The 27,373-nt window shown below is 47.8% G+C and overlaps 1 protein-coding gene across 1 annotated transcript in view; it reads left to right on the top strand.

Annotated features, from left to right (window-relative positions):
• Positions 1–27,373, top strand: part of LOC114604854 (uncharacterized) — a 38,374-nt gene continuing 11,001 nt past the window's right edge. Inside the window, exons 1-8 of the mRNA XM_077935630.1 lie at positions 1–292; positions 8,009–8,210; positions 10,240–10,508; positions 11,629–11,774; positions 14,758–15,043; positions 15,215–15,285; positions 15,382–17,213; positions 23,684–23,887. Of these exons, the coding sequence (XP_077791756.1) occupies positions 178–292; positions 8,009–8,210; positions 10,240–10,508; positions 11,629–11,774; positions 14,758–15,043; positions 15,215–15,285; positions 15,382–17,213; positions 23,684–23,887 (3,125 nt within the window). The 5' untranslated portion in view covers positions 1–177. The remainder of the gene's footprint in view (positions 293–8,008; positions 8,211–10,239; positions 10,509–11,628; positions 11,775–14,757; positions 15,044–15,214; positions 15,286–15,381; positions 17,214–23,683; positions 23,888–27,373) is intronic.

Genomic DNA, 27,373 nt, shown 5'->3' with positions numbered 1-27,373 from the left:
GTTCTGCCTGCTTCCTGGAGACTCTTTCCTTGGAGGTGGTGCTACCCTGTGCCTGGTCCATAGGGGATGGGTGACCTGTTCATCCCACCCCCTTCCTCGGTGGACATGGCCAGGCTCTGTCTCCTAGCAACACAGAAGGAGAACCCACTGAAGTCGACATCTTGCTGCTGAGGCCAAATGATGTGGAACCGCTACCAGGAACCACAGCTCATAAAGGGAGTCCCAGCTGGGCTGCTTCTGGGGGTCGTGGCCTTGCTGAGGTTGTTGGGGACACATGGCTATGATCCAGCAGGTAAGTGGGGCTTGGGGTCTGTGGCTGGGGGTGAGACCTTTATCTCGTAGTCCCTTTGACCAGGCCCACACTAGAGCTCTCACTCAGCCATCCTCTTTAAGCATGTTCCCACCAAAACACAACCCAGATCTTAATGAAGCCACCCCCCCCCCATTTTTGGAGCTGGCTGTGATCCATGAGAGGTGAATGGTAGCTGTGTTTTATTCAGATTAACTAGGGCAGAAGAGAAAAGCAAAATGATGGTCATCTTCTGGGCTCCTGAGACAAGTCTGGTTAAGGAGGCTCAACATAAGAGAGGCCTCTCTTTCCACCCATTACAGAGTCCTGATAATTTTGGCCCTGTGTCTGAGGCTTTGGCGCAGGCAGATGTTGAAAGTCAGGGCATCCAACCAGCTCTTCAACATACCTGGTGGAATATTATCACGATGCCTGCCTTAGGGCCTGATTCTCTGTTTGCTGTGAGCTGGAAAACCCAGGATTCAAACGGCCCTCCTGGCCTAAAAATTGGTGTTGAAGCAATAATTCATTTCGCACTGTCTCAGTCGGCACTTGGAGCGCTTACTGTTCTCCTAAGTAGGTAGCTGTAGAAATGTCTATATATTGGAGAAGTGAAAGCAAACCACTCTCCCTATCACCCTGAGAGTTTGGAGAGATGATTAATATGTGTTATGGGACATACTGGGTATCCTGAATACCTTTCGTCTGATAGAAATTGCCGTAGATTTGCCCCAAGATGGAGAACAGATCTTTTATGAAGACCAGCCCAAACTCACAAAGCACCTTCAAGTGCCGCAGGAGGTCCTTCCCTAGCTAGATGCTGAAGAAACAAAAAATAACTGTAAAAGGGGGGAAAATGATGTTTCTTGCAAAGAGCATGATGCTGGTGCTCTCGGCATAGTTCCCATCCTAAGATGAGGCAGAAGGAATGAAGTTTTTACTAGACTGAGGGCTCATCCAGACTTCCGCTTGTCCCGCCACTTTCCCCAGGGAAAACTTGCTCTTTACCTCTGAATCGGACCAAACATCAATTGGGTTTCCTGTGGCTTGACATTTGTTCCAAATCAGCGGTAAAGAGCAAATTTTCCTGGGGAAAGTGGCGGGGAAATTGAAAACCTCCAGACTCGTGGCTAGAAAGCATGGGGCAAGCAGAAACCATTTCAGAACCGTCCTTGCTAGGTCCAAGATAAACAGAAGTGCAGACAAGCCCACACACAGTTCCAGGTCCCAATTCCCCTTGGCTTATGACTGCTATGAAGTAAGTCCCATGGAACCTGATGGTCATTCTTACTTGGAGTCAACACACACCATTCCAGGCTACAATTAGTTATCTGCTTTTGGGGATGCAAGTGCTAGCGACTGTTTGAATCTGCCTCTTGCAACCAGTTTGTCTCTCTCTATTTTAGGGGCCCCACCAGATATCCCCTTGATGGATAAGGTCTCTTGTCAGGTCTCAGTTTGCGGTGGGTGGGGGGCGGCATTCTCAGGACAGCAATTTAAAGCTCAGGACTATCAGCTAGTCTAAAATTATTTCTTTTATATGATACAGTATGATACGATATGATAATCTTTATTGTCATTGTCCCAAACAGAACAACGAAATTGAAAAATCTACATAAGACATTCAAAAACCAACAAGCCTGCTATTCCAACTATCCCAACCTGGTTAGCCCCCTAAAAACTCTGATACTCCATTTTTAAAACACAATATACTCCCATAGAGACTCCTTACACTGTGTTTAGAACCAAAATCGCATTTGGATAGAAACTGTTTCTCCGGCGGCTAGTCCTAGTCTTTATAACCCTGGACCTTCTTCCAGAAGGCAGAAGCTGAAAGATATCATTTCTGGGGTGCACACTATCCTGCGCTATCTCTGCAGCTTTCTTATGGCACCTGGAAGCGTAGATTTGATCCAAGGTGGGAAGAGCGCACCCAATTATTCTCTCCGCAGTCTTTACAACCCTGGACATCATTGTTTTTTCCCTGACTGTGCAGCTCTCCCAAACCACACACACAGACCATAGAGACACAGGCTACTGCCTTAGAGCTCATCCACACTTGTCCCATGATTTTTAGGCACGGGTCCATAGTTTTTCTCTTGCACTGTCTCTTTCCCCAGGAAAACCTGTGGTTTACTGCTGAATCAGAAAAAAAAATGCTAATTGGGTTTACTGAGGATGGAAATTTGCTCTGATTCAGTGGTAGACAGCGAATTTTCCTAGGGGAAGTGGCGGGATGGAAGAAAAACCTCTCAGAGCCCTAGAAAACATGAGACAAACGGAAAAGATCATGGGACAAACAGAAGATGAGTGCTTAGGCTGAGTGAGACAGCTGGTCCATTTGTTTCAGGTGTATCTTCATGGCTTCAAATGGGGGCCTTGCCAGCCCTACCTGGGCATGCTAGAGACCAGGGGCTTGGGAAGGGGAGCGGTGGGGGTGATCCACCCCAGGTGCCCTCACGGAGGGAGATGACGTTACAGATAGGTAGCCGTGTTGGTCTGCCATAGTCAAAACAAAAAAATTCCTTCCAGTAGCACCTTAAAGACCAACTAAGTTAGTTCTTGGTATGAGCTTTCGTGTGCATGCACACTTCTTCAGATACCTGAAGAAGGAGGGAGATGACATTCAACATGCCACCCGTCCGTGACTCCCATGCCTACCCTGAGCCGTCGGGATAAAGGGGGAGCTCAGCCACTTTGCCAGCAGCATTCTGCCCCTTCCCCCTTCGTTTTGACAGCTTGGGGAGGCTTGGGAGTCGCTGGCGGTGTGCCGAATGTCCTCCATGGACGGCTCTCTCCGCCCCTGGCTGCAGGGTGCATGCACCACTCTGGGCACCCGAGCAGCTGTCCCATGCCTGGGAGGGCACCCTCCATGCCACGCCCCCCTCGGGAGCACGCCCACCCTGGGCAGAGTGGGCATATGGTCCACCGCTGCTAGAGACTCAACCTAGACCTTGCAAAGTGTGAACCTCACCACAGAGCTATACCTTTGAAACTTTGACCTTTAAGGTTTGCAGCTGTATTATTTTAAAAGGCCACTTTAGAAGCTACAGCACACATCATTCTGAAAGAGGAAACATTTGCAGAAGAGTTCCTCCAACCTCTGTTTCCACAAAAAATTCCAGGGGGGGGGGGGAAACACGCACATACACAAAACTGAAATGAAAACACGTACACACACACACACACACACACCTTCTCCTTTTCCAATTGCCCTTCAAGGTCAGTTCTGTAATTCTGTACCTTGACTGCCAAGTTCCTGCCAGGAGGTCATCCTACACTCGAGTAGGACCTTGGCAGAGACACATGCCCAACTGGCATGTTCCCTCCCTCCTTGTTGATCGTTCGGGAGCTTCAAAAGCTTTCTTCAGCCTGAACATCACAGCTACCGATGCCAACCGACACCGGCACACTTAGGGATCCGCAGAGTCTTCGCAGCTTGCGTAACAGACCTCAGCAACTCAGCATTTTGGCTAATCTACTTTATTTACATCTAAACACACACGGAGCACTGCAAGATGGCTCCCTCTCTCTCTAGCATCAGAGAGCAAAGAGAAGAAGAACAAAGGACAATAGTCCCACTTCATGGAACACAGGAACACAAACATCCTGTCTTCGTCACTTCCCACTCTGTGGAGTCAAAACCTACACCGTCATGTGATAAACAAAAATCCCATGACTACAATCATAGATCAGAAATTCTAACAGTTCCATCCTTCAGCCTTGCTCAGATATTGAGTTGTCTTTTAAAGTTGGCAGGCCCATGTCATTATAGAGCCCCACCCTATGATACATACATAAGTGTCCTCTCCCCCAGTGCCCCCCCCCCCAAGGTACTGGAGGGCTTGCAATACCAGCACCATTTTTCCTAGAAGTAAAGAACTGCACTATCCTATGAAGCTCAGGCTGTCTTATGCCAGAATGTCCCCTTTTGTGGGATATTCAATCTGCCTTTGCACAAGCTGGCCACACGATGGCACCACTGACTGCCAAAAACAGGAGCTGAGACCTCAGAATCAAACTTCCTTGCATACTGAGAAGTTTCTTTTCTTTTCTTTTTAAATCGCCTTTATTATATATCAATTTACATCAATTTACATACAGCTTAGACAATACATACAATACACACCACTACATAGACACACCATAGACATTAACTTCTGATTTTTCTCATTGTGATATTTTACATTTTGTTTATACACATTTCATTATTATTATTATTTTACTTTCCCATTTTCTATTAGGAAAATTTTGCTATGTGCTTTCTCTATATTTAAAGATTCAATCTAAGTCTGTCAGGAGGTAAACATTGTCACAGTAATTCTTAAGATATTCTTTAAATATTATCCAATATTAACTTTCTGTATTGAATTTCCTCTTATTCTCCCTGTCATCTTTGCGAGTTGTAAATATTCTATCCTTTTCACTTGCCAGTCGGTTTCTGTGGGGGTGCTATCACCTTTCCAATTCTTTGCTATTAAAATTCTAGCCGCTGCAGTTGCATACATAAAAAGAGGTCTGAGATTCCCATGATATTCTTGTAAAGAAGCTGGTAAAATGCAGTCTTGACTATGCTACCACTCAGTGGATTTGTAACTGGCTGACTGACCGAACCCAAAGGGTGCTCATCAATGGCTCCTCTTCATCCTGGAGAAGAGTGACTAGTGGGGTGCCACAGGGTTCAGTCTTGGGCCCGGTCCTATTCAACATCTTTATCAACGACTTGGATGATGGACTCAAGGGCATCCTGATCAAATTTGCAGATGACACCAAACTGGGAGGGGTGGCTAACACCCCAGAGGACAGGATCACACTTCAAAACGACCTTGACAGATTAGAGAACTGGGCCAAAACAAACAAGATGAATTTTAACAGGGAGAAATGTAAAGTATTGCACTTGGGCAAAAAAAATGAGAGGCACAAATACAAGATGGGTGACACCTGGCTTGAGAGCAGTACATGTGAAAAGGATCTAGGAGTCTTGGTTGACCACAAACTTGACATGAGCCAACAGTGTGACGCGGCAGCTAAAAAAGCCAATGCAATTCTGGGCCTCATCAATAGGAGTATAGCATCTAGATCAAGGGAAGTAATAGTGCCACTGTATTCTGCTCTGGTCAGACCTCACCTGGAGTACTGGGTCCAGTTCTGGGCACCACAGTTCAAGAAGGACACTGACAAACTGGAACGTGTCCAGAGGAGGGCAACCCAAATGGTCAAAGGCCTGGAAACGATGCCTTATGAGGAACGGCTAAGGGAGCTGGGCATGTTTAGCCTGGAGAAGAGGAGGTTAAGGGGTGATATGATAGCCATGTTCAAATATATAAAAGGATGTCATATAGAGGAGGGAGAAAGGTTGTTTTCTGCTGCTCCAGAGAAGCGTACACGGAGCAATGGATCCAAACTACAAGAAAGAAGATTCCACCTAAACATTAGGAAGAACTTCCTGACAGTAAGAGCTGTTCGACAGTGGAATTTGCTGCCAAGGAGTGTGGTGGAGTCTCCTTCTTTGGAGATCTTTAAGCAGACGCTTGACAGCCATATGTCGGGAGTGCTCTGATGGTGTTTCCTGCTTGGCAGGGGGTTGGACTCGATGGCCCTTGTGGTCTCTTCCAACTCTATGATTCTGTGATTCTATTCTCTTAATTTCCTTGCATACTGAGAAGTTTCCAGAGTAATCCAGACCTGTCAAGGCCTCCGAAGTGTTTACTGGTTTGTAGCACACACAAAGGACAGGTGTTTCTTCGTGTGTGTGTTTTGCAAAGGTGCATTTGCCAACATCAACAAGCCTCCCATACAGCCACAGAGAGCCATCCCAGCTCATCCTTCTGAATTGCTGTTTGCTCCTATTGAGCACTAAAGAGTGGTTTTCCCTGGGAGAAATGAGCAGGCCAAGAGGAAGGGTGGATGAGCCCGTTGCCAATAAAACTAAACCTAACTGTGTTTTGGAGACGTCTGCAAATGCAGCTACACTAAGGGCATGGGTCCAAGACGTTTTTCATTTGTCCTGCCCCTGTCCCAGGAAAAGCCCTCTGTTTACTGATAAACTAGTATAGACATCAGTCCACAGAAAACCTGACTGGTGTTTGTTCCAATTCAGAAGTAAAGAGAGGGTTTTCTCAGGGAAAGCAGCAGGGCAAACAGAAACCCCCTTGGGCGTGTGACTAGAACTCACAGGACAAACAAAAATGTGGCTGAGCCCTAAATATGGAGGTTAGGGGCTCACCAGGTGTGTCTTTTGCCCCAAGGAAACCCAATCTTTACCACTGAATCAGAGCAAACGTCAATCAAGTTCTCTCTGGATTGATGTTTGCTCCAATTTATCACTTGTGAAGGGAAAAAAATCCTGGGTGAGAGACTACTCAACAGCCCAGCTCGTCAGGGTGCAAGTCCCCTGTGGGTCCATGTGGTCAGTAAAAGAAGGAAGCTCCAGCAAAACAGCGGTCAGTAGACCATGATCTTTATTGTTGCGCAACAGATCCCCACAGGAGTAAGAACCCAGAGCATGGGGTGACCTCCTCTTCTAAAACTTCCCTCTTTCCCCCAGAATACACTTCATGCAGCATCATAGATACATCATCACTACATCACTAGCATGTCACAAATGGGGAGGGGTCTACAAGGGTGACCCAAGTTCAACATGAGGTCCCTTTATCAGACACCATTCCCAACACCTCATAAGTCCCCACCACCAAAAGAACAATAAAATTCTTTCCATCTCCTTGCCCTCAGGACTTGTCTGGAGATGGGCTTTCAGAACACCTGACTTGCTCAACTGTGGCTGCGGATGTCCATTGTTGCCCCCTGGTCACTCCCTGGGTGGGGGGCCATGTCTGTGCTCTCACGCTTGGGGAATTATGGCGGGATGCCCTTTCCTGCTTCTTGGTTCACATAGGGATGTGGAGCCCAGATTCCCCTTTCTTTAAGGGTTAAAATGGCGTTGGAATGAGGAGAGTTGGTTGAAGTATGGATTTTCTACGAATTTATAAAGCTAGGTCCCTTCGCTGAGCTGTCAAGTTGAAAGGATACATTCAGGCATAATATTTGTAGCATTGTAACAACTTTAAAGATGTGCCCCCCCCTTCATTTCCGTAACACACTGGAGATGTATGGGTCCAGATGTGGGACGGAGAGGATCTTTGGCCCTGGAGATGTTGCTGAACATGAGCTCTGGCCATGCTCTTTGGAGCTGATGCAAGGGGAAATATAGCTGGTGCAAGTACAGTGGTACCTCGGGTTAAGTACTTAATTCGTTCTGGAGGTCCGTTCTTAACCTGAAACTGTTCTTAACCTGACACACCACTTTAGCTAATGGGGCCTCCTGCTGCTGCTGCGCCGCTGGAGCACGATTTCCATTCTCATCCTGAAGCAAAGTTCTTAACCCGAGGTACTATTTCTAGGTTAGTGGAGTCTGTAACCTGAAGCGTATGTAACCTGAAGTGTCTGTAGCCCAAGGTACCACTGTATGGCTTAATTGGAGGCCAAAATTTGCTGCCAGGATTTCTTGAGCCCCAGCAGCTTAACTTCTTGAATGAAGCTCCACACACCCATATTTCTTGATGCCAGGCTGCAGCAAAGTTCCCTGGCAAGTTTGACCCTGTCAGCTGCAGAGCCTTTCGTCCTCTGGTGCTTTCTTGAAGAAGTCGGTTAGGTGTTTGCTGTGCATCCCTGAAGTCCTGCCTCCCTGAACCGCTTTCAACTTTCTTTCCTTCCCGTCAGACTGCGGGAAACGACCCCTGGCCCCCATCCACGGCGGCAGCATGAGAATTGTGGGTGGTGTCGACGCCCTGGCTGGAGAGTGGCCCTGGCTTGTCAGCGTCCAGATCCCCTCCTCCAAGGGAACGCGGCACTCGTGCGGGGGATCCGTCCTTTCCAAGCGCTGGGTCCTCACAGCAGCTCACTGCTTCAAGACTAAGAGAAGGCAAGTACGAAAGATGGCAGGAAAATGGACGTCTGGCCTGCTGAGGACAGGCAGAATGTCCCCGAGGTGGGAAGGCAAGATTTCTGCCACAGGCTGAAGATGTGTGGTGCCTCTGAGCATGTGCAGATTGCCTTTGTCTATACACAAGAACCTCTCCAACATGTCAGAATATGTGGGGATGTTCAGGGTGGCAGGAGAGGATATATTGTTTATTAATATCCTTCCTAACTTACACTTGCAAGTTCCTTTACTTAGCAGAGTCCATTCCCTTTTACACAGCAGAAAATTAGTTGCAAACTCGTGTGAGTTTCTTAAGACAATACACAATTCCATCTGGCTTGTCCAGATTGAAATGTGTTCTAATATTTTCCTGGTAAGACCCCTTGAATCCCTCCTAATTGAATAAAGGCACCACAGTCTTATTCATAAGCAGTGAAAAGAAAGTTTATTCACGACCAGGCAGAGCACAGTGTGATCCCTGAAGGCAGGCTTAAGGCTTCAAGTTACAAACATGTTAGTGGTGTGAAGTAGGGGGAGGAGAGAGAGGTGGGAACATATTGTTTAAAAAGGTGTAGTCATAGGTATATCTGTGTATTCAAATCTGAATTGTCAAATTGTGTTGTTATTGTTATTATGGCTTTTGTTGTATGTGTCATTTGCGGTTGTTGTTTGTATATAAAAAAATGATTAAATAGATTAAAAACAAACAAACAAACAAACAAACAAACAAACAAGTACAAACAGGATTACCCCATAAGGCAGCCAGCAGTTCAGTCCAGGAAGTTTGCAGGATGAAAGGAAGATGGAAAAGAGAGAGAGAGTGGCAGCATGCCTTGTCCTTTTACCTGGACAGGTTAGGTCACACCCACCCACTAGTCACATGCAAGGAAGGATGCTCCAGGCCAGGAGGAACAGGAAGTTTCAACTGGCTGGACCAAACATCCCCTTGCATGTCCACTCTAGCAAAACAAGGAATGTTGTACTTGACTGCTCCCAGTGGATTACACCCCACAGAATAGTGGGCAGAGATTCTAGGCAGACTCAGCTGCTTGCTAGAAACTGGACACTAGTGGGGGGCTGTCTGCTTCCTCCTGTCCTTTCGCCATGTCTCAGAAACTTTATGTTGCCTCATCTGCACATCAGGTGTTTCTCTGCAGTGGGCCACCCCTTCCCTGCTGCAGAAGCTGTTTGTATAGTGGCTGGTTCTGATACCTGGCTGATTCTCAGGGGTGGGGCATTCAGAGGGACAAGAGGAGCAGCTATTCTGATACATGTACTTTGTGATTTAAATGACCGTCCAGAATGCTGGCAAGCCATTTTGGACTAACTTTAAAAGTATACAGGCACATTAACATGGATCTATAGGTAACTTCAGCCCAGTGCAGTGTCCCAGCAAAATGTGTGCATCAGTCAGTTCTAGTATTTGCTCGGTGCCAGCAACCAACAAAGCCACAATACTGGAATGTTAATATCTGCATGAAGCTGGAATTGGTGTAAATAGTCCAGCTGGCCTCATAGCTTAATAATAATAATAATAATAATAATAATAATAATAATAATAATAATAATAATAATAATTTCTTATTTATACCCCACCCATCTGTTTCCCCAGCCACTCTGGGCAGCTCCCAATCGAGTATTAAAAACAATACAGCATTAAATATTAAAAACTTTCCTAAACAGGGCTTCCTTCAGATGTCTTTTAAAGATAGGATAGCTGCTTATTTCCTTCACATCTGAAGGGAGGGCGTTCCACAGGGCAGGCACCACCACCGAGAAGGCCCTCTGCCTGGTTCCCTGTAACCTCACTTCTCGCAGCGAGGGAATCGTCAGAAGGCCCTCGGCGCTGGACCTCAGTGTCCAGGCTGGATGGTGGGGGTGAAGACGTTCCTTCAGGTATACATGTTTATCAGTATTAGGGTGTCCAGGAATTATTATTTCCCCTGTTTTTGCAGCAGTAGCCAGGGAGAACTCTGTTTAAAAGAACTCCAGAGGGCCTTGCGCTAACCATGTTCTGTTTTACCTGCAGCTCACTGAATCACTGGAGGATTGTGGTGGGTGCCACGGACCTTTCCAAGTTGCCGGACGATGTGCAAATCCGCTCGGTGCACAAAGTCCTCCTCCACCAGGATTACAACCCGCGCACGGAGGCCAACGACATTGCACTGATAAAACTCGAGAAACCTGTGACATTTAGCGACTACGTTCAGCCAGCCTGCCTGCCTCCTGTCACCATGGGCTCTGATACCAGCTTCTCAGACTGCCACATCAGTGGCTGGGGCACCACCTCCCAGAACAGTGAGAGACTGGGAGCAGAGGGAGGCAGGGACTGGGGGCAGCTCAAGTAGGGGTGGAAACGCAGCTGTGAAGATAACACACAGGACAGGGGGAGATAGAGGTGCTGCTGTGGATGGCTGGTATCCCAGTCCCCACAAACTTCAGATCTGGGAGAACAGGAATTAATGAAGGCTTATTTCAGGTCAGATGGAAATCTGGCTGCTTCCCCTCCACACAAAGGTAGTTGTTTTCTGGTGCTTCCTTCTCTGGAAGTGGAAAATAGACCCAACCCACATGTGGGTAATTAATACTAAAACAAATTGGCCAGGCGCCTAGATTCAAAACACTCTCCCGCAGGAGAGAGCCTCCAGCAGAGCTTACAACACCCTCAGAGTTAACCCCCAGAATAGCGCAGAAATTGGAATATTTTGCCTACAGGCAACAGGCAACACCCTGTTAAGTAAGTTTAAAAGCTTTACTTACTAAATTGAAAGGTCTGGTTCATGCATTATTCCATGCAGCAGCAAGGAGGAAGAATTGTCCTGGGTGTAAAATACAGATTATAGTTTCAAGCATGCGGTCTCTACTTTGGAACAAGTTCAGAACATGTCCGTTCTGGTCAGTTACATAACTAGAGGAGAGTGAGCAAAAGAAAGAGAAGCAGATTCGCTTCCCCCCTCACGGAGGTAAGGGGGAGTGGCCTAGCTGGTCTTAACCCCTTCATGCACTAACTAGCACTCATGCATGTTTAACTGCGACTCCCACACCTTCCTCCTTCCATTTTGCTTACAGGAGCTTTAAAAATATCCTAAGGTGCTGAAATGATTTGAGTAGCACACAAAATGAGTGTGTGTGTCTGTAACTTGTTTTGGTTTCTCCCTCTTCCTCTGCCAAGCTACATTTTACATTGAATGCATATTTTAATTTGTGTGTGTGTGATCCTGAACCTGCGACTTTAACAACAACAACTACTGCACACACAGACGCAAATACCTATTTAATGTAACGTGTAGTTTTGCCAAGCTATATTCCAGGAGGGAAATTGCGTGTGTGTTTGTGTGTGGTTAGGGAAGGGAAGAGCTGTGAATTGCAGTGCTTGGAGAAAGCAGAAACCAACCTAATCTGCTGGCTTTGCTGACAGGTGTGAAGACATCGGACATCCTTCAGGAGGCAAGAATCAACATTCTGGACACCAAGAAATGCAACAGCAGCCAGTGGTACAATGGGGCCATGAGTCCTCACACCATATGTGCAGGATATGAGGAAGGGGGCATTGACAGCTGCCAGGTAAGGAATCCCACTGCCGCTTATTCACACTGGCACCGGCTCTCCAGCATTGCTGGCAGAGATAGGTCTTCCTTAGCACAGATGCTTGAGATCCCTCTAACTGTCAGACTGCAGAGGAACTGACCCACAAGGCAGGTTGCCAGGGATGGACAAGACAAGGAAAACTCCTTACCATCTGCTTTTATTCAATATCCACAGAGAGAGGCTTGGGAATGTGGCGCCTCAGAATAATGGTGTTGCTCCTCATGAGTCTCCACTCCCTCCATCTCTCCCACTTCCCCATGAGTCATTGCTACGGGTGTTGGAAAGGGCCTTTAGCCTTTGAGCTCTTTGCTCTCCTACTTTCAAGGCCCACCATGTCTTGGGAGAGGGAGGGTCTGGAATGCTTTCTAAAGACACTGAGTCCATCAGCTGTCACTCCCCTGTGCTTCTTCTCTCCTCCTCTTCCTCCTCCTCCTCTCATTATTTCCCCCTCATCTGCCTCTGAGTTGTGACCTCCCTCAAACCCCTGTTGTAATTCTGAACTGTCTCCTCCTCTGGAAGGGTCAGGCTGGGGAAGAGGTCTCCACCATTCCTCCTCTGCCCAGTCCCTGACACTAACTGAAGATGCCCAGGATTGAACCTTTGATGAGCAAAGCATATGCCCCATCACTGAGCTAAGGAACACCTTTTGCTTTGGGCAACTGCGGCAGTGCCTGTTGGGATGTGTCTGGGGAGATGGGGGCATTTGGCAGGCCCCCAGCTGGCTCCAGCCCTTCGGCTGGCAGCCGGGCGAACTCTGGTTCTCGGATCAGCATCAAAAACTGCGACTCAAGCCTCAGAGACCTTTAGAGACTGAGCACGCAAGCCAGCAGAGATAAAAACTCTTTGCAACGGAAGTAGCGGATAGAGGCATATGTAAGCATATTTATAGCATTTTATTCAGCAGCAGGACAAAGGAAAAACATGTCTGCTTGCCTTTGTGACCAAGCAAAAAGCATAGGCAAAAGCTATATACAATGGAAGTTCCCAGCAGACTGTGCTGGAAGTAAACAGACATTCCACCCATTGGTCCAGGAATGTAGACCAATGGGCATAATAGGGCACTGCTTTCATTATGTTCCTGTCCTGTTGCACGTTCGTGTCTTGTCCTGTTTGCCATCAGGGTCTGATTCTGAATCTGTGAGAGTCAGGGGAAAGGCTGTGAGCTTTACACAGCAGCATACGCTACCATGGGGATAGTGTTAGCCGATCTCTCTGTACATATGTATGCTTACTTCAGAGACCAGATGAATTGAATCTAGTAGTATTTAGCTTTGTCTTGCATCTGGAGATAATAAACAGTTGATATGAACTGTGTGGAAGAGGAGTTTTCCCCTTAACTGGGGACTCTGGAAAAGAACTGTTTTGCTGGGAGCGGGAGATTTCTGAAGACTCCTGGGGCTTCGCATACACAGCTGAGGGCAAGGTGTGGTGAGCTGCCAACTGACTTCCACAAGTCACCAGCAACTTGTGCTTTCTAGACACAGGTCTGAGCAGTTTTCCTTTTGCCCCAGGGAAAACCGGCTCTTTAGTGACAGATTGGAACCAATGGCAATGGGCAAAGCCTGAAGTGCTGTTTGCTCCAACTGAGCACTAAAGAGCATTTTTTCTGGGGCTGAAGCAGGACAAGAGAAAGCATGAATAAGCCCAGGGTTAATCTTTTCCCCTCTCTCTCTCTCTCTCTCTCTTTCCAAGACCGTGTCAGGATGTTGTCGTGGGTCTCAGCTGTTGCCCAGGAAACTATAAAGTCAAGGGAAGGTTTCTTACTGTCCTTTTTTATTCAATATTTACAGAGAGAGGCTGTAGAACCCAGCCTCTTGGATAATCTACACCCCCTCTCCAGTCTCTCCCACTTCCTCATTCGTCACTTCTATGGGTGCTGTTACGTGCCCTCTGTCTTTGAGCTCTTTTCTCTCCTACTTTTAAGGCTCGCTGGGTTCTGGGAGATGGAGGGTCTGGGAAGCTTTCTGATGACACCGTGTCAGCTAGCTGCCGCTCCGCTTCTGCCTCCTCCTCCTCCTCTCCCATTATTTCCCAACTTTCCCCCTCATCTGCTTCTGAGCTGTGATCTCCCTCAAACCCATGTTGTAAATCTAAACTGTCTTTCTCTTCCCCCTTCCTGGAAGGGTTAGACTGGGGATGTGGTCTCCACCATTCTTCCTCTGCCCAGTCCCCGACAGACCTCCTCACCCAAGTTAATCCAATTAAGGGATTAGTTGAGAAAACACTGTAGCCCTGTAGTCATCGGTACTCCAAAAGTGAATTTGTGCCTCGTACCATTGACTTTCAGATGGGGAACAGATTTTCTGAAAATACAATTCAGACATTTTCTCCCAAACCATAAATCTCATGTCAGCATATGCAAAAATTAGGGAGATTAATACAGTTTTAAAACAGACAATTATAAAAAAAGAGCTCAGAACTAATCAATTCTGATAATCAATTTTACGAACAAATGCATTTAGAGAGAGCGTCTGCTCTATTATGACAAATCTCAGCTCTTTCCCTGAAGGTACGTTCCAAGTAACTTCACATTCAGCATGGAAACAGACACGGCAACTTCATTATGTAGTAATAGCGCTATGTATTTAAAGCCCATTTAAAGTACATGGCTTGCCCCAGAGAATCCTGGGAACTGCAGTTTGCTGGAAATTGTAATTCTGTGAAATATAAGTTATGGTTCCCGGGATTCTTGAGGGAAGCCATGTGCTTTAAATGAATGGTGTGAATGTGTTCCTGGTAACATAGTCAGAAGCACAAGAAGGATGGGCGTTTCTTGGCAAGCAATGATGAGATGAATGGCAGAGGGTGAGTCTGTGGTGTCATGTAGCAGCTAAGAAGGTTTATGTGGTCTTTGGTCTGGGTGGCTGGGTGGGCTTAGACTTGTACCTACACCATAAGTGTGAGGGGACCCTGCTTTCCTGAAAGAGCACTTAAGTTCCTTCCTTCCTTCTCTCTGCAGGGTGACAGTGGGGGCCCCCTGATGTGCAAGACAAGCCAGGATTCCCCGTATTACGTGATTGGCATCACCAGCTGGGGAAAGGGCTGTGCCCAGGCAAACAACCCAGGAATCTATACCTTTACCAAAGACTTCCTTGAATGGATCTTGGGGGAGATGGTGGAAGCCAAAGGGCAGAAGGCCAAGAAGAAGAAGAAGAGAAAGTCACCTGGTGGAATAACGCTCCTGCCTAACAGAAAGGACATCTTGATGACACAAGAGCCAGCAACCAACCCGAAGGTGGCCACTGGTCCTCTGTCCACCACCGCTCCTTCAACAGCACCTGAAACCCCCACAGAGGTGCTCACAGTCCCTCTGCCCACAGATGCTCCAGAAACTTCCTCACAGGTGCTCACAGTTCCTCTGCCCACAAATGCCTCTGAAACTTCCTCACAGGTGCTCACGGTCCCTCTGCCCACAGATGCCTCCAAAAAGTCCCCACAGGCGCTCACAGTCCCTCCACCCACAAATGCCTCTGAAACTTCCTCACAGGTGCTCACAGTCCCTCTGCCCACAGATGCCTCCAAAAAGACCGCACAGGTGCTCACTGTCCCTCTGCCCACAGATGCCTCCAAAAAGACCCCACAGGTGCTCACGGTCCCTCTGCCCACAGATGCCTCCAAAAAGACCCCACAGGTGCTCACGGTCCCTCTGCCCACAGATGCCTCCAAAAAGACCCCACAGGTGCTCACGGTCCCTCTGCCCACAGCTGCTTCTCCAAAAGCCCATGGTGCTCACTCAACACATCCCACCAAACGCCGCCCTCGAAGGCCCAAGGCAACTTTGAGGTCCCCGGACAAAGATCCAGAGCCAACCATCCTTGTGGAGCCCCCTTTCATACCCCCAATAATTACACCTCCCCCTATTGAAGCCCCATATGTCCCTTCAGAACGAACTGTCACCCTGGAAGCACCCTATTTTCCCCAAGAAACAGCACCCAAACCTCTAGCTCCTCCACGTATTCCTAAAGAAATACAGCCCACGGCTCTAGAGGCCCCCTACATCCCCCCTGACGTGACTGCATCTCTGGAGCCCCCCTATATTCCTCTGGGGGAGCCTTACACTGCCCCAGAGCCTCCATTTCTTCCCCCACCACCCAAATACATCTCTCCAAAACAAGGCAGTGTCTCATCCAATTCCTCAGATTCCCCGTATGTCCCACAAGAAAGACCATTCGCTCTGGATCCTCCATATATTCCTCCAGAGACATCAGTCACTCTGGAGCCTCCATACATCCCCCAAGAAACACCCCCAGGGGCAACTGCCATTCTGGATCGCCCATACACTCCGCCAGAGAACCCAGTCACTATAGAACCCCCATTCATCCCCCCAGAGAACCCTGTCATTTTACAGGCTCCATACATGCCTCAAGACAAACCAGTCACTCTGGAGCCTCCATATACCCTGTCAGAGACACCGGTCACCCTAGAACCCCCATACACTCCTCCAGAGACGCTGGTCACCCTACAACCCCCATACACTCCTTCAGAGACATCAATCACTCTAGAACCCCCATACACTCCTCCAGAGACATCAGTCACTCTAGAACCCCCATACACTCCTCCAGAGACGTCAGTCACTCTAGAACCTCCATACACTCCTCCAGAAACATCAGTCACCTTACAACCCCCATACACTCCCCCAGAGACATCAGTCACTCTAGAACCCCCATACACTCCTCCAGAGACACCTGCCACTCTAGAACCCCCATACACACCTCCAGAGACACCTGCCACTCTGGAGCCTCCATACACCCCACCAGAGGCACTTGTCACTCTAGAACCCCCATACACCCCTCCAGAGACACCTGCCACTCTGGAGCCTCCATACACCCCACCAGAGGCACTTGTCACTCTAGAACCTCCATACACCCCTCCAGAGACACCTGCCACTCTGGAGCCTCCATACACCCCACCAGAGGCACTTGTCACTCTAGAACCCCCATACACCCCACCAGAGACACCTGTTGCCCTAGAACCGCCATACACCCCTCCGGAGCCGCCTCTCACTCTGGAGCCTCCATATACCCCGCCAGAGACACCTGTGGCCCTAGAACCCCCATATACCCCTCCAGAGCCGCCTCTCACTCTGGAGCCTCCATACACCCCTCCAGAGCCACCTGTCACCCTAGAACCCCCATATATCCCCCCAGAGACACCTCTCACTCTGGAGCCTCCATACAATCTCCCAGAGACACCTGTCACCCTGGAAGCCCCCTACATTCCCTCTGAGATCCCGTACACTGATCCATACCCTCCATACATCCCTCCAGAGGCCCAAAATATCCCAGAAGGTTCAGCTGAGAACCCAGAGGCACCATATAGCATTCAAGTGGCTGCTGACCCTCCCAAGTCTTACAAGCGTTCTCCAGCATTCTATGCTATTCGCATTCCCCGAGCTGCTCCTCCAGGCCGACGCTGGCAACCTTCCAAATAAGAGAGTCCACACATGGGGTGCAACCTGCCTACAGCTCTTTGTCCGCCTGACCCTCAGGCTGTCCTCAACTAGCCAGCTCTTCAAAAGGCCACGCAGCAGTAAGTGCCATCCGTCTCCCAAATACTGTAATTTGCACTTTGATACCATGACCTCCATCCTCACATGCCAGGGCCCAAAGCTCCCTTGGATTTCCAAGATTACCAAAGAGAAGGGATGCGATTAAAGCAGTTGATCGCCAGTCCGTAGCAGATAGCGGGACTTATATTCAGGACTGTCGGGAAGGAGCTCTCAGTGGGAACATATGGACTTACGGCGGAGCAACAGGATGGCACACAGGGTGCAAAACCTGCCCTGCTTTATGTCGCTGGTGGCCTTGGGACTACGAGGTGGTTAATTCAAAGTAAAAGAGGAGGAGATGAGTGAGGGAACATCCACATCACTGAGAATCCACACACAGACCTGCCACGTTGGCTCACCCTCTGCTGCAGCCGCAGGAATGCCTTAATTCCAGAGGGGAAGCAGTCGGAGCAAAATGCTACCACGCTTGCTTGGAAGCACGCAGGTCTGGCATGTGCCTGAGAACCTGATTCCGGGTCCTGCCAGTGCCCTCCCTCACCCTCAGGAACTACGGGCAACTGGAGGAAATCTGGCGGTGTAGGAATTCTGCCTCTTCTATTCCCACTGGAGGACAGAAAGCTATTGCTCCAGTAACTCTGGTTCAGAACATGGTGGGCAAAAACCGATTATAAAAAGAGGGAGGGGAAATTAAATTGGCCTGCGCTTATTTATTTTTAATTGCAAACATTCAGGTTGAAATCATATAGACCTTTCGTTAAGCTCAGTTGACTGTTGCCGGGATGCACTTCCAAGTACGCTTCCATCCGATGGCTCCGTAAATCTCTTTTAAACAACAACTTGGTTAATATTATCCAGTCTAAGCCGGAGCTGGATAGCCCAGCAGTGAATCTCTGAATTAATTCCCTCTGCTAGGCTTTTCTAGCAGAACCAATCCAATCATTTCTCAGATATGAATATTTACACTAGGATGGCCAGATCCAGCCCTCCGGGCTGCAAGAAGTGACCTGCTAGCTCCTGCAGCTTTATCTCCCCAAAGGATCACAAGAACATAAGAATAGCCTACTGGATCAGGCCAAAGGGGGTCCATCTAGTCCGGCATCCCGTCAGATGCCTATGGGCAGAACATGAGCACAAGGGCCTCTCCTCTCCTGAGGTTTCCAGCAACTAACATTCAGAAACATTGGTGCATGTAGATAAGTGTATTCATACATACACCCACGCACCAATATATGCAACCAAACACACCACCAACAGAGATCCAGCCAGATCTAGGCTAGATCTACGCAGTAAAAAAAAACCCCACTTTGAAAACACTCTTGGGGGTAAATCGTTGTAAAGCTCACAATGGAAAATATCATTGTGTTGCGATTTCAGTTCTACACTGGTGTCACAGTGTTATAACGCATTTATAATGTTGTAGTTTGACTAATGTAGCTGAGTCCCTAGGGGCCATTTAAACTTTAAATCCCCTTACGCAACAGCTCCCCCTGTAGGGATTAGGCGAAGAACTGCAGGCATCGCCTCCACTGAAAGCAACGGAGGACGACGGAAACTTGGCAAACCAGCGGGGTCAATTAAGGCTGCAATTAGCAGGAGTTATTAATCTTGGCCAATTTTATGAATGGAAATTCAGGAGAAACATGAATGAACACTACAAATTGTACGGAAATGGTTTAATTGCAAATAAAAGTCAAAGCAAAGATCACACACGTTAACCAAAGAGGTTCCAGGTTGCAGGGTCTGACCCAACCACAAACTGCCATAACCTCCAAGGCACAGGATCACGTAGACCAGCCTTTCTCAACCTGTGGATCCCCAGATGTTGTTGGACTACAACTCCCATCACCCCTAGCTAGCAAGGCCAGAGCTCAGGGATGATGGGAGTTGTAGTCCAACAACATCTGGGGACCCACAGGTTGAGAACCACTGACATAGACAGAATCCAGTCTTGGAGAATTGCAAATAGGTAATGGGGGGAAAGGACAGCGATCAATACACAAATATAGAAGTGGTTAACACAAATAAGGTGAAGGGAATATGACAATGGCTGTGACTGCTCAGTAATCCTGTTTAAGGGATCCAGGGAACTCAAAAATCCAGCACAGATCAGACTATTTGCCAGGGGATTTTTGCTATCACTCCAGCCTCCCTTTACAAGTGGCAATGCTAGTTCTTTGTGGAACTCAGCCAGGAAAGCAAAGCTTGATCTGGCTAGTGCTTAAAGGCACAGGTCCGTGCTTTACAGTGCCGTGCTTAATCACTTTTTTCGTGCTTTCCCCACGGAAACCCACTCTTTACTGCTGAATGTCAACTCACAGAAACCCCGAATTGTTGTTTGTTCCAATTCAGTATTAAAGAGTGAGTTTTGTGGGGAAAGTGCTAAGGCAATAAATAAATAAATAAATTGCTCAGCTGCCTGTACCTAAAAAGCACAAGGCAAAAGGTGAGTGTGGATGAGCCCTTACTGTATTCCCCCCATCCACCCTTCTATTACTTTGAAGAGCACCATGTACATTGATGGTGCTTAACAGCAGTATACTTCACTATTTATCTGCATGCGGTACTCCTGCTTTTGCAGGCGAGATATTTGAGTAAACGCAACAGTAAGTGCACCACCTGAGGGCTCATCCACACTAACCTTTCCTCTGCTCTTTCCAGGCACAGCCCACAATTTAGAGCTCTGTGTCCAAGTGCCCTTTTTTTCACACCAAAGCTTTCCCCACAGAAATCCGCTCTTTAAAGCACAATCGGAGCAAACGGCAATCCATGGGAAACCTGAATTGACTTTTGCTCCGATTCAGCTTTAAAGAGCAGGTTTTTGTGGGGAAAGCTCCCAGGAAGGGCACACACATGCTCCTGGAAGGCATTGGACAAGAGATAAGTGTGAATAAGACATTATTTGCTTAATGAAGCTTCTCTCTGCTGAATTTCTAGAAGCTGAACACACACAAACCCCTGTGTTGCAAAATGTAACAATCTACAAAAATGCAAACGAAACATGCTGGCTAATAACTGTTAGTGAATATACTGTATAATCGGTTATGATGACATTCTAAATATACGAATAAGCCACTTCAAATTTTTGTATCCCTCACACGATCACATTTATGCATAAGAGATCCTCTATATTTTATTCTCTCTCTCTTTTTTAAAAATTATATGATTTTACAAATTCCTTCACACTCATAATCACAAATAATAAACATTACACAAGATTCTTCCGAATATCAAGACTTTCCTCCTCCCCTCCGTGGGTTATTTAAGTAACTTTTTTAAACTGGATATTATAAGTCCATCTAATTTACAATCCTCCATTGTATCCAAAATCTGTGTAACATTACAAGAGTCATTTAAAACCTGCCAAAGAGTTCAGGTGTTTACAGTGGTCTTTCAAATATAATATAAATTTGTCCCATTCTTTGTTGATGTTTTGATCCTCCTGGTTTCTGATTTTCCTGGTTAACCTTGCCATCTCTGCATAGTCCACATTTTATTGTCACTGCAACTCTGTGGTTTAAGAAGCGGGACAGCAGATTGCTCTAGGACACCCAGTAAGCTTGGTGACTGAAGAGGGATTTGAACCCAGGTCCCCGCAGTTCCGGTGGTGCTGTGGGTTAAACCACAGAGCCTAGGACTTGCCGATCAGAAGGTTGGCGGTTTGAATCCCCACGACGGGGTGAGCTCCTATTGCTCGGTCCCTGCTCCTGCCAACCTAGCAGTTTGAAAGCACTGCAAGTAGATAAATAGGTACCACTCCGGCGGGAAGGTAAACGGCGTTTCTGTGCACTGCTCTGGTTCACCAGAAGCATCTTAGTCATGCTGGCCACATGACCCGGAAGGTGTACGCCGGCTCCCTCGGCCAATAAAGCAAGATGAGTGCCGCAACCCCAGAGTCGGTCATGACTGGACCTAATGGTCAGGGGTCCCTTTACCTTTTACCCCGCAGTTCCAGTCCAACCCTACACTGCACATGCTCTATTCTAATACAAATTTAACAAATAATAATAGTAATAATTCTAAGTAAACTATCTTCAAGCACTCTGCGGGGTTATGGCAATCCTCCTCTTCAGCTGGGCATGGTGAACAAAGAGTTAAAGGTTCCTTCCCAGTTTCCCTCTAGCTCCATGCTCAGGTGCTTGAATGTATCCATGGCGCAGCCCTGAGACTTCTCAATGCACCTTCCTGGGGCTCAATGACTCGTTCCAAAGGAAACTAAAGAACAACTGCTGGCACTTCTGTGTGATGTCATATAGAACATAGTTCTATATGATGTCAAGTGGCGAGAGAGCAGGAAGCAGCAATCGCAAAGAGGATGAGAAGGCTGCTTCTCGCTCTCCTGGCCCTCCTCACAACCTGCCCTATGCGTGCCGCAGATGACAGCTGCAGGTGAGTGACCATAGCAAGAGCAGCCTCTGTTCCCCTGGATGATACCACTAGCTCATTGCAAAGACGTCTTTCCCAGAAAGCTGAATTATGCAGACGGCATCAGTTCCACAGCCTGCAGGGCGCATCGCTTTGCCAGGCTGGGGACAGGCTTGGGTGCTACTAGTTACCTAGGGTTGCTGTCTTTCAAAAAGTAAAAACCAGGATACCCCACAAGTTGTTGAGCTTGTCAAGTTGTGGTTGAACATATCAGACGACACAGCGATTCTTCAAACAGCTCTTGTTTATTCACAGGCCAGGTCAGAACTGAACTGTTCAGTCAGCCTGCTTATATAGAGCTCCACTACAATGTAACTGTAACAATTTTCTAAAACTATCCAATCACTGAACGTCACTTTCGATCCCCTATTTGCATAAATATCTACAGTATCCCCCTGCTGGCCCAGGGTGAGAACTTCAGTACATAACAGAGCTTTCTTTTTAGGATGCCGCCGAAATTGTTGATCCTACAAATCACCCCTCTGAGAGGCAGCATAAGTAATGCGGAGAGGTGGACCCCTTCTGGTAGAATAGGATAGCCCACTTCCCCTGAATTTAGAAGAGTTGGGTTCAGCTCCTGAAAGAATTGGAAATAATAATAATAATTTTCTGAACTTCCCGGTTCAGAAAACTGGGCTCAGGGCAGCTAACAACAAATTTAAAACACTTAATTGATGCAACAAAAAACAGCATAAAATACAGTGTAAAATGTGAATAACAAAAAAATCAAAAATCAATTTAGGGAGGAAATCCATCCAATAAACATTAGATGATCACCAGGGCTAGTTGGCTAAATTAGTCCTACTTGGGCCAGCGAGGAGTCCAGGGGAGAATGAGCTGTGGGATCCCAGAGCGGGGAATCTTCATAAAAAGGGGAGGGGGAGGGAAGGAAGGGGAATAAAAGATCAGGCTAAATTCAAATTGAAAGCCAGGTGGAATAGCTCTCTTACAGGCCTTGCAGAAGGAAGTGAAATCCTGCAGGGCAGTGGTGGTATGGGACACAGGTTCTATATCTGCTGAAGTGTATAGATAAACCCCATTTCAGCTGCAAGATGCCCTGTTTTCAGGTGTTCTAACCACAAGCTCTGTTAAAGATAAGCTTCTAAGCGAGTCAGCGCTTACTTAGCTGAAATATGCTCGGAGTCCTGTAGTGATTTCATGCTCTTTATTGCAGCTTGTAAAACAGTGATTGAATTACCCCCCAAACCTCAGGCTTTTATATACATTATTTACACAATGAGTCCCTTCTGATTGGCTGATTCTGCTTCCCTCCTGGAGCTTGATTGGTCTTTTCCTGCAGGCCAATCAGTTGTTGCATTCTAGGATCCTACTTGCCTATTGTTGTAGGATCCAAGCTTAGTACATAACATTATAAAATAATAATAATAATAATAATAATAATAATAATAATAATAATAATGATAATAATAATAATAATAATAATAATAATAATAATTTGTTTATACCCCGCCCATCTGGCTGAGTTTCCCCAGCCCCTCTGGGCGGCTCCCAATCGAGTGTTAAAAACAATACAGCATTAAATATTAAAAACTTCCCTGAACAGGGCTGCCTTCAGATGTCTTTTAAAGATAGGATAGCTGCTTATTTCCTTCACATCTGAAGGGAGGGTGTTCCACAGGGTGGGCGCCACTACCGAGAAGGCCCTCTCTCTGGTTCCCTGTAACCTCACTTCTCGCAATGAGGGAACCGCCAGAAGACCCTCGGAGCTGGATCTCAGTGTCCGGGCTAAACGATGGGGGTGGAGACGCTCCTTCAGGTATACATTAGCTGTTGTAACCTTCTGGTCTTTGGTGGAGGAAAAGCGCAACATTTTCATTTCTGACAGTGATGTAAATCGTCTTGGAGAAGCTATTGAAGGGCAGGATATATAAGCTAACCAAGGAATAAATCCTGCCGGTACCCTTGATGCTCTTTCCGCTGTTCTCCTTTCCAGTGGAATTTGTGGGAGGCGCCCCTTGGCATCCAGCCACAGCAGCTCCCTTCAGATGGGGGGAGGCGTCAACACCTTGCCAGGAACCTGGCCTTGGATGGTCAGCATCCGGACGCCTTTCCGGTCAGGTTATCAGCACACCTGCGGAGGGTCCCTCATCAGCGCCAAGTGGATTCTGACTGCAGCCCACTGCTTTAGAGATAAGAGGTGAGCCAAAGGATCTGGGGCGAGAAACAGACTTGTAGGGTGGCTTTAAAAGAGGACTGGACAAAACCACAGAGGTCAAGCTGTCAGTGCCTATAAACCACAGTTGCTATGCTCTGCCCCTCGTGCTTCTGAATACCAGCTGCTGAGAATCACAAGTGGAGACAGTTGCTGTCTGTGGGAATGTTGAGGAAAGTAGGAGAGGATATATTGATTGCATATTATCCCTCCTCACTCCCACTAGTGAGCTAGCAGCAGAGCACATTCCCCTGTGCATTGCTGGCACCAAGCTGATGGATTCGTTAGAATCACTTTAGTTGAGCAATCCAGACTGGCTTGTCCAGTCAATTGTTCTTGCTAAGTTTCCCCTTTTATTTCCCTCTTAAAAATATAGTCATAAAAGGTAAAGGTACCCCTGCCCGTACGGGCCAGTCTTGCCAGACTCTGGGGTTGTGCGCCCATCTCACTTAAGAGGCCGAGGGTCAGCGCTGTCTGGAGACACTTCCGGGTCACGTGGCCAGCGTGACAGAGCTGCATCTGGCGAGCCAGAGCCACACACGGAAATGCCGTTTACCTTCCCGCCAGTAAGCGGTCCCTATTTATCTACTTGCACCCGGGGGTGCTTTTGAACTGCTAGTTTTGCAGGCACTGGGACCGAGCAATGGGAGTGCACCCCGCCGCGGGGATTCGAACCGCCGACCTTTCGATCGGCAAGCCCTAGGCGCTGAGGCTTTTACCCACAGCGCCACCCGCATCCCATATAGTCATACCTTGGGTTAAATATGCTTCAGGTTGAGCGTTTTCAGGTTACGCTCCGTGGCAACCCAGAAGTAACGGAACTCATTACTTCCGGGTTTCACCACTCATGCATGCGCAAATGCTCAAAATGATGTCACACACATGCGCAGAAGCGGCGAATCATGACCCGTGCATGCGCAGTCGCTGGTTGCGTTCTACTCAGGAAGTGAACGGGGCTCCAGAACGGATCCTATTCGCATCCAGAGGTACCAATGTAATAACACGACAAGTCACATAGTGATTTCATGCTCTTTATTGCAGCTCGTAATGAATGAATTTCCCTCAAAACCTTGGGATTTATATACATTATTTACACAATGGGTCCTGTGTGATTGGCTGACTCTGCTTCCCTCCTAGAGCCTGATTGGGCTGCTCCTGCAAGCCAACCGGTTGTTGTGTTCTAGGATCCTACCTGCCTATTGTTCTAGGATCCAAGCTCAGTACATAACAAAGAGTAAAGCTTACTTACATTCAGTTCACAGTATTGTCCTGAAGGCAGGCTTTATCTTGTAGTTACAGGAACATGTGTAGAGAAAAGAAGTTTGAGCTAGGCCTCAGACTTTCTACCTTGTGGCTTCCATCCTCTGAAAGGGTGAGCCATGTGCTGCTGGCTAAGAGTCAGAAGAGAGGAAGATGGCAAAAGAGCAAAAGAGCAAAAGGGGGAAGATGGCTGCATGGCTAGCCCTTTTGTAGGGTCTGCTAGGACCATGCCCATCTACCTGGTCACACAAAGGGGGAGGAGGCTCCATGGCAGGTATGACAGGAAGTCCTCCCTCTCTGGAGCCACATTCCCCTGTGTGTCCACTGTTGTTGTTTAGTCATTTAGTTGTGTCTGACTCTTCGTGACCCCATGGACCAGAGTACGCCAGGCACTCCTGTCCTCCACTGCCTCCCGCAGTTTGGTCAAACTCATGCTGGTAGCTTCGAGAACACTATCCCACCATCTCGTCCTCTGTCATCCCCTTCTCCTTGTGCCCTCTATCTTTCCCAACATCAGGGTCTTTTCCAGGGAGTCTTCTCTTCTCATGAGGTGGCCAAAGCCTTGGAGCCTCAGCTTCACAATCTGTCCTTCCAGTGAGCACTCAGAGCTGATTTCCTTCAGAATGGAGAGGTTTGATCTTCTTGCAGTCCATGGGACTCTCAAGAGTCTCCTCCAGTGCCATAATTCAAAAACATCAATTCTTCGGTGACCAGCCTTCTTTATGGTCCAGCTCTCACTTCCGTGTCCACTCTAGGCAACAGGAAATGCTGTGTTTGACTGCTTCAGTGATGACACATCCCACACTGTCACACTCAAGTCCTGCTTGCTGACTTCTCACTGGGACATCTCATTGGCCACTGTGAGGACAGGATGTTGGACTAGATGGGCCTCTTTTGCTCTGTTTACAAGACAAATGCACAGTTGTAAGGTTCTGCACTTAGGCAGGAAGGAACAGCTGCACAAATATGAGATGGGAGACACTGGGCTTACTAGCAGTGCATGTGAAAAGGATCTCAGGGTCTTAGTAGACCACAAGCTGAACATGAGTCCACAGTGTGATGCAGCAGCAAAAAAGGCTAACACTTTTCTAGACTGCATCAACAGAAGTCTAGAATCATAGAATCATAGAATCATAGAGTTGGAAGAGACCACAAGGGCCATCGAGTCCAACCCCCTGCCAAGCAGGAAACACCATCAGAGCACTCCTGACATATGGTTGTCAAGCCTCTGCTTAAAGACCTCCAAAGAAGGAGACTCCACCACACTCCTTGGCAGCAAATTCCACTGTCGAACAGCTCTTACTGTCAGGAAGTTCTTCCTAATGTTTAGGTGGAATCTTCTTTCTTGTAGTTTGGATCCATTGCACCGTGTCCGCTTCTCTGGAGCAGCAGAAAACAACCTTTCTCCCTCCTCTATATGACATCCTTTTATATATTTGAACATGGCTATCATATCACCCCTTAACCTCCTCTTCTCCAGGCTAAACATGCCCAGCTCCCTTAGCCGTTCCTCATAAGGCATCGTTTCCAGGCCTTTGACCATTTTGGTTGCCCTCCTCTGGACACGTTCCAGTTTGTCAGTGTCCTTCTTGAACTGTGGTGCCCAGAACTGGACACAGTACTCCAGGTGAGGTCTGACCAGAGCAGAATAGGTGAAGGTAAAGGTACCCCTGCCCGTACAGGCCAGTCTTGACAGACTCTGGGGTTGTGCGCCCATCTCACTCAAGAGGCCGGGGGCCAGCGCTGTCCGGAGACACTTCCGGGTCACGTGGCCAGCGTGACAAAGCTGCATCTGGCGAGCCAGCACAGCACATGGAACGCCGTTTACCTTCCCGCTGGTAAGCGGTCCCTATTTATCTACTTGCACCCGGGGGTGCTTTCGAACTGCTAGGTTGGCAGGCGCTGGGACCGAGTGACGGGAGCGCACCCCGCCGCGGGGATTCGAACCACCGACCTTTCGATCGGCAAGCCCTAGGCGCTGAGGCTTTTACCCACAGCGCCACCCGCGTGAATACAGTGGCACTATTACTTCCCTTGATCTAGATGCTATACTCCTATTGATGCAGCCCAGAATTGCATTGACTTTTTTAGCTGCCGCGTCACACTGTTGGCCCATGTCAAGTTTGTGGTCAACCAAGACTCCTAGATCCTTTTCACATGTACTGCTCTCAAGCCAGGTGTCCCCCATCTTGTATTTGTGCCTCTCATTTT

Source organism: Podarcis muralis, chromosome 10, assembly GCF_964188315.1.
Source record: "Podarcis muralis chromosome 10, rPodMur119.hap1.1, whole genome shotgun sequence".
Taxonomy (NCBI): Eukaryota; Metazoa; Chordata; class Lepidosauria; order Squamata; family Lacertidae; genus Podarcis; species Podarcis muralis.
The sequence above is the reverse complement of the archived record's forward strand: the minus strand, read 5'-3'. Positions and strand labels throughout refer to the sequence as shown.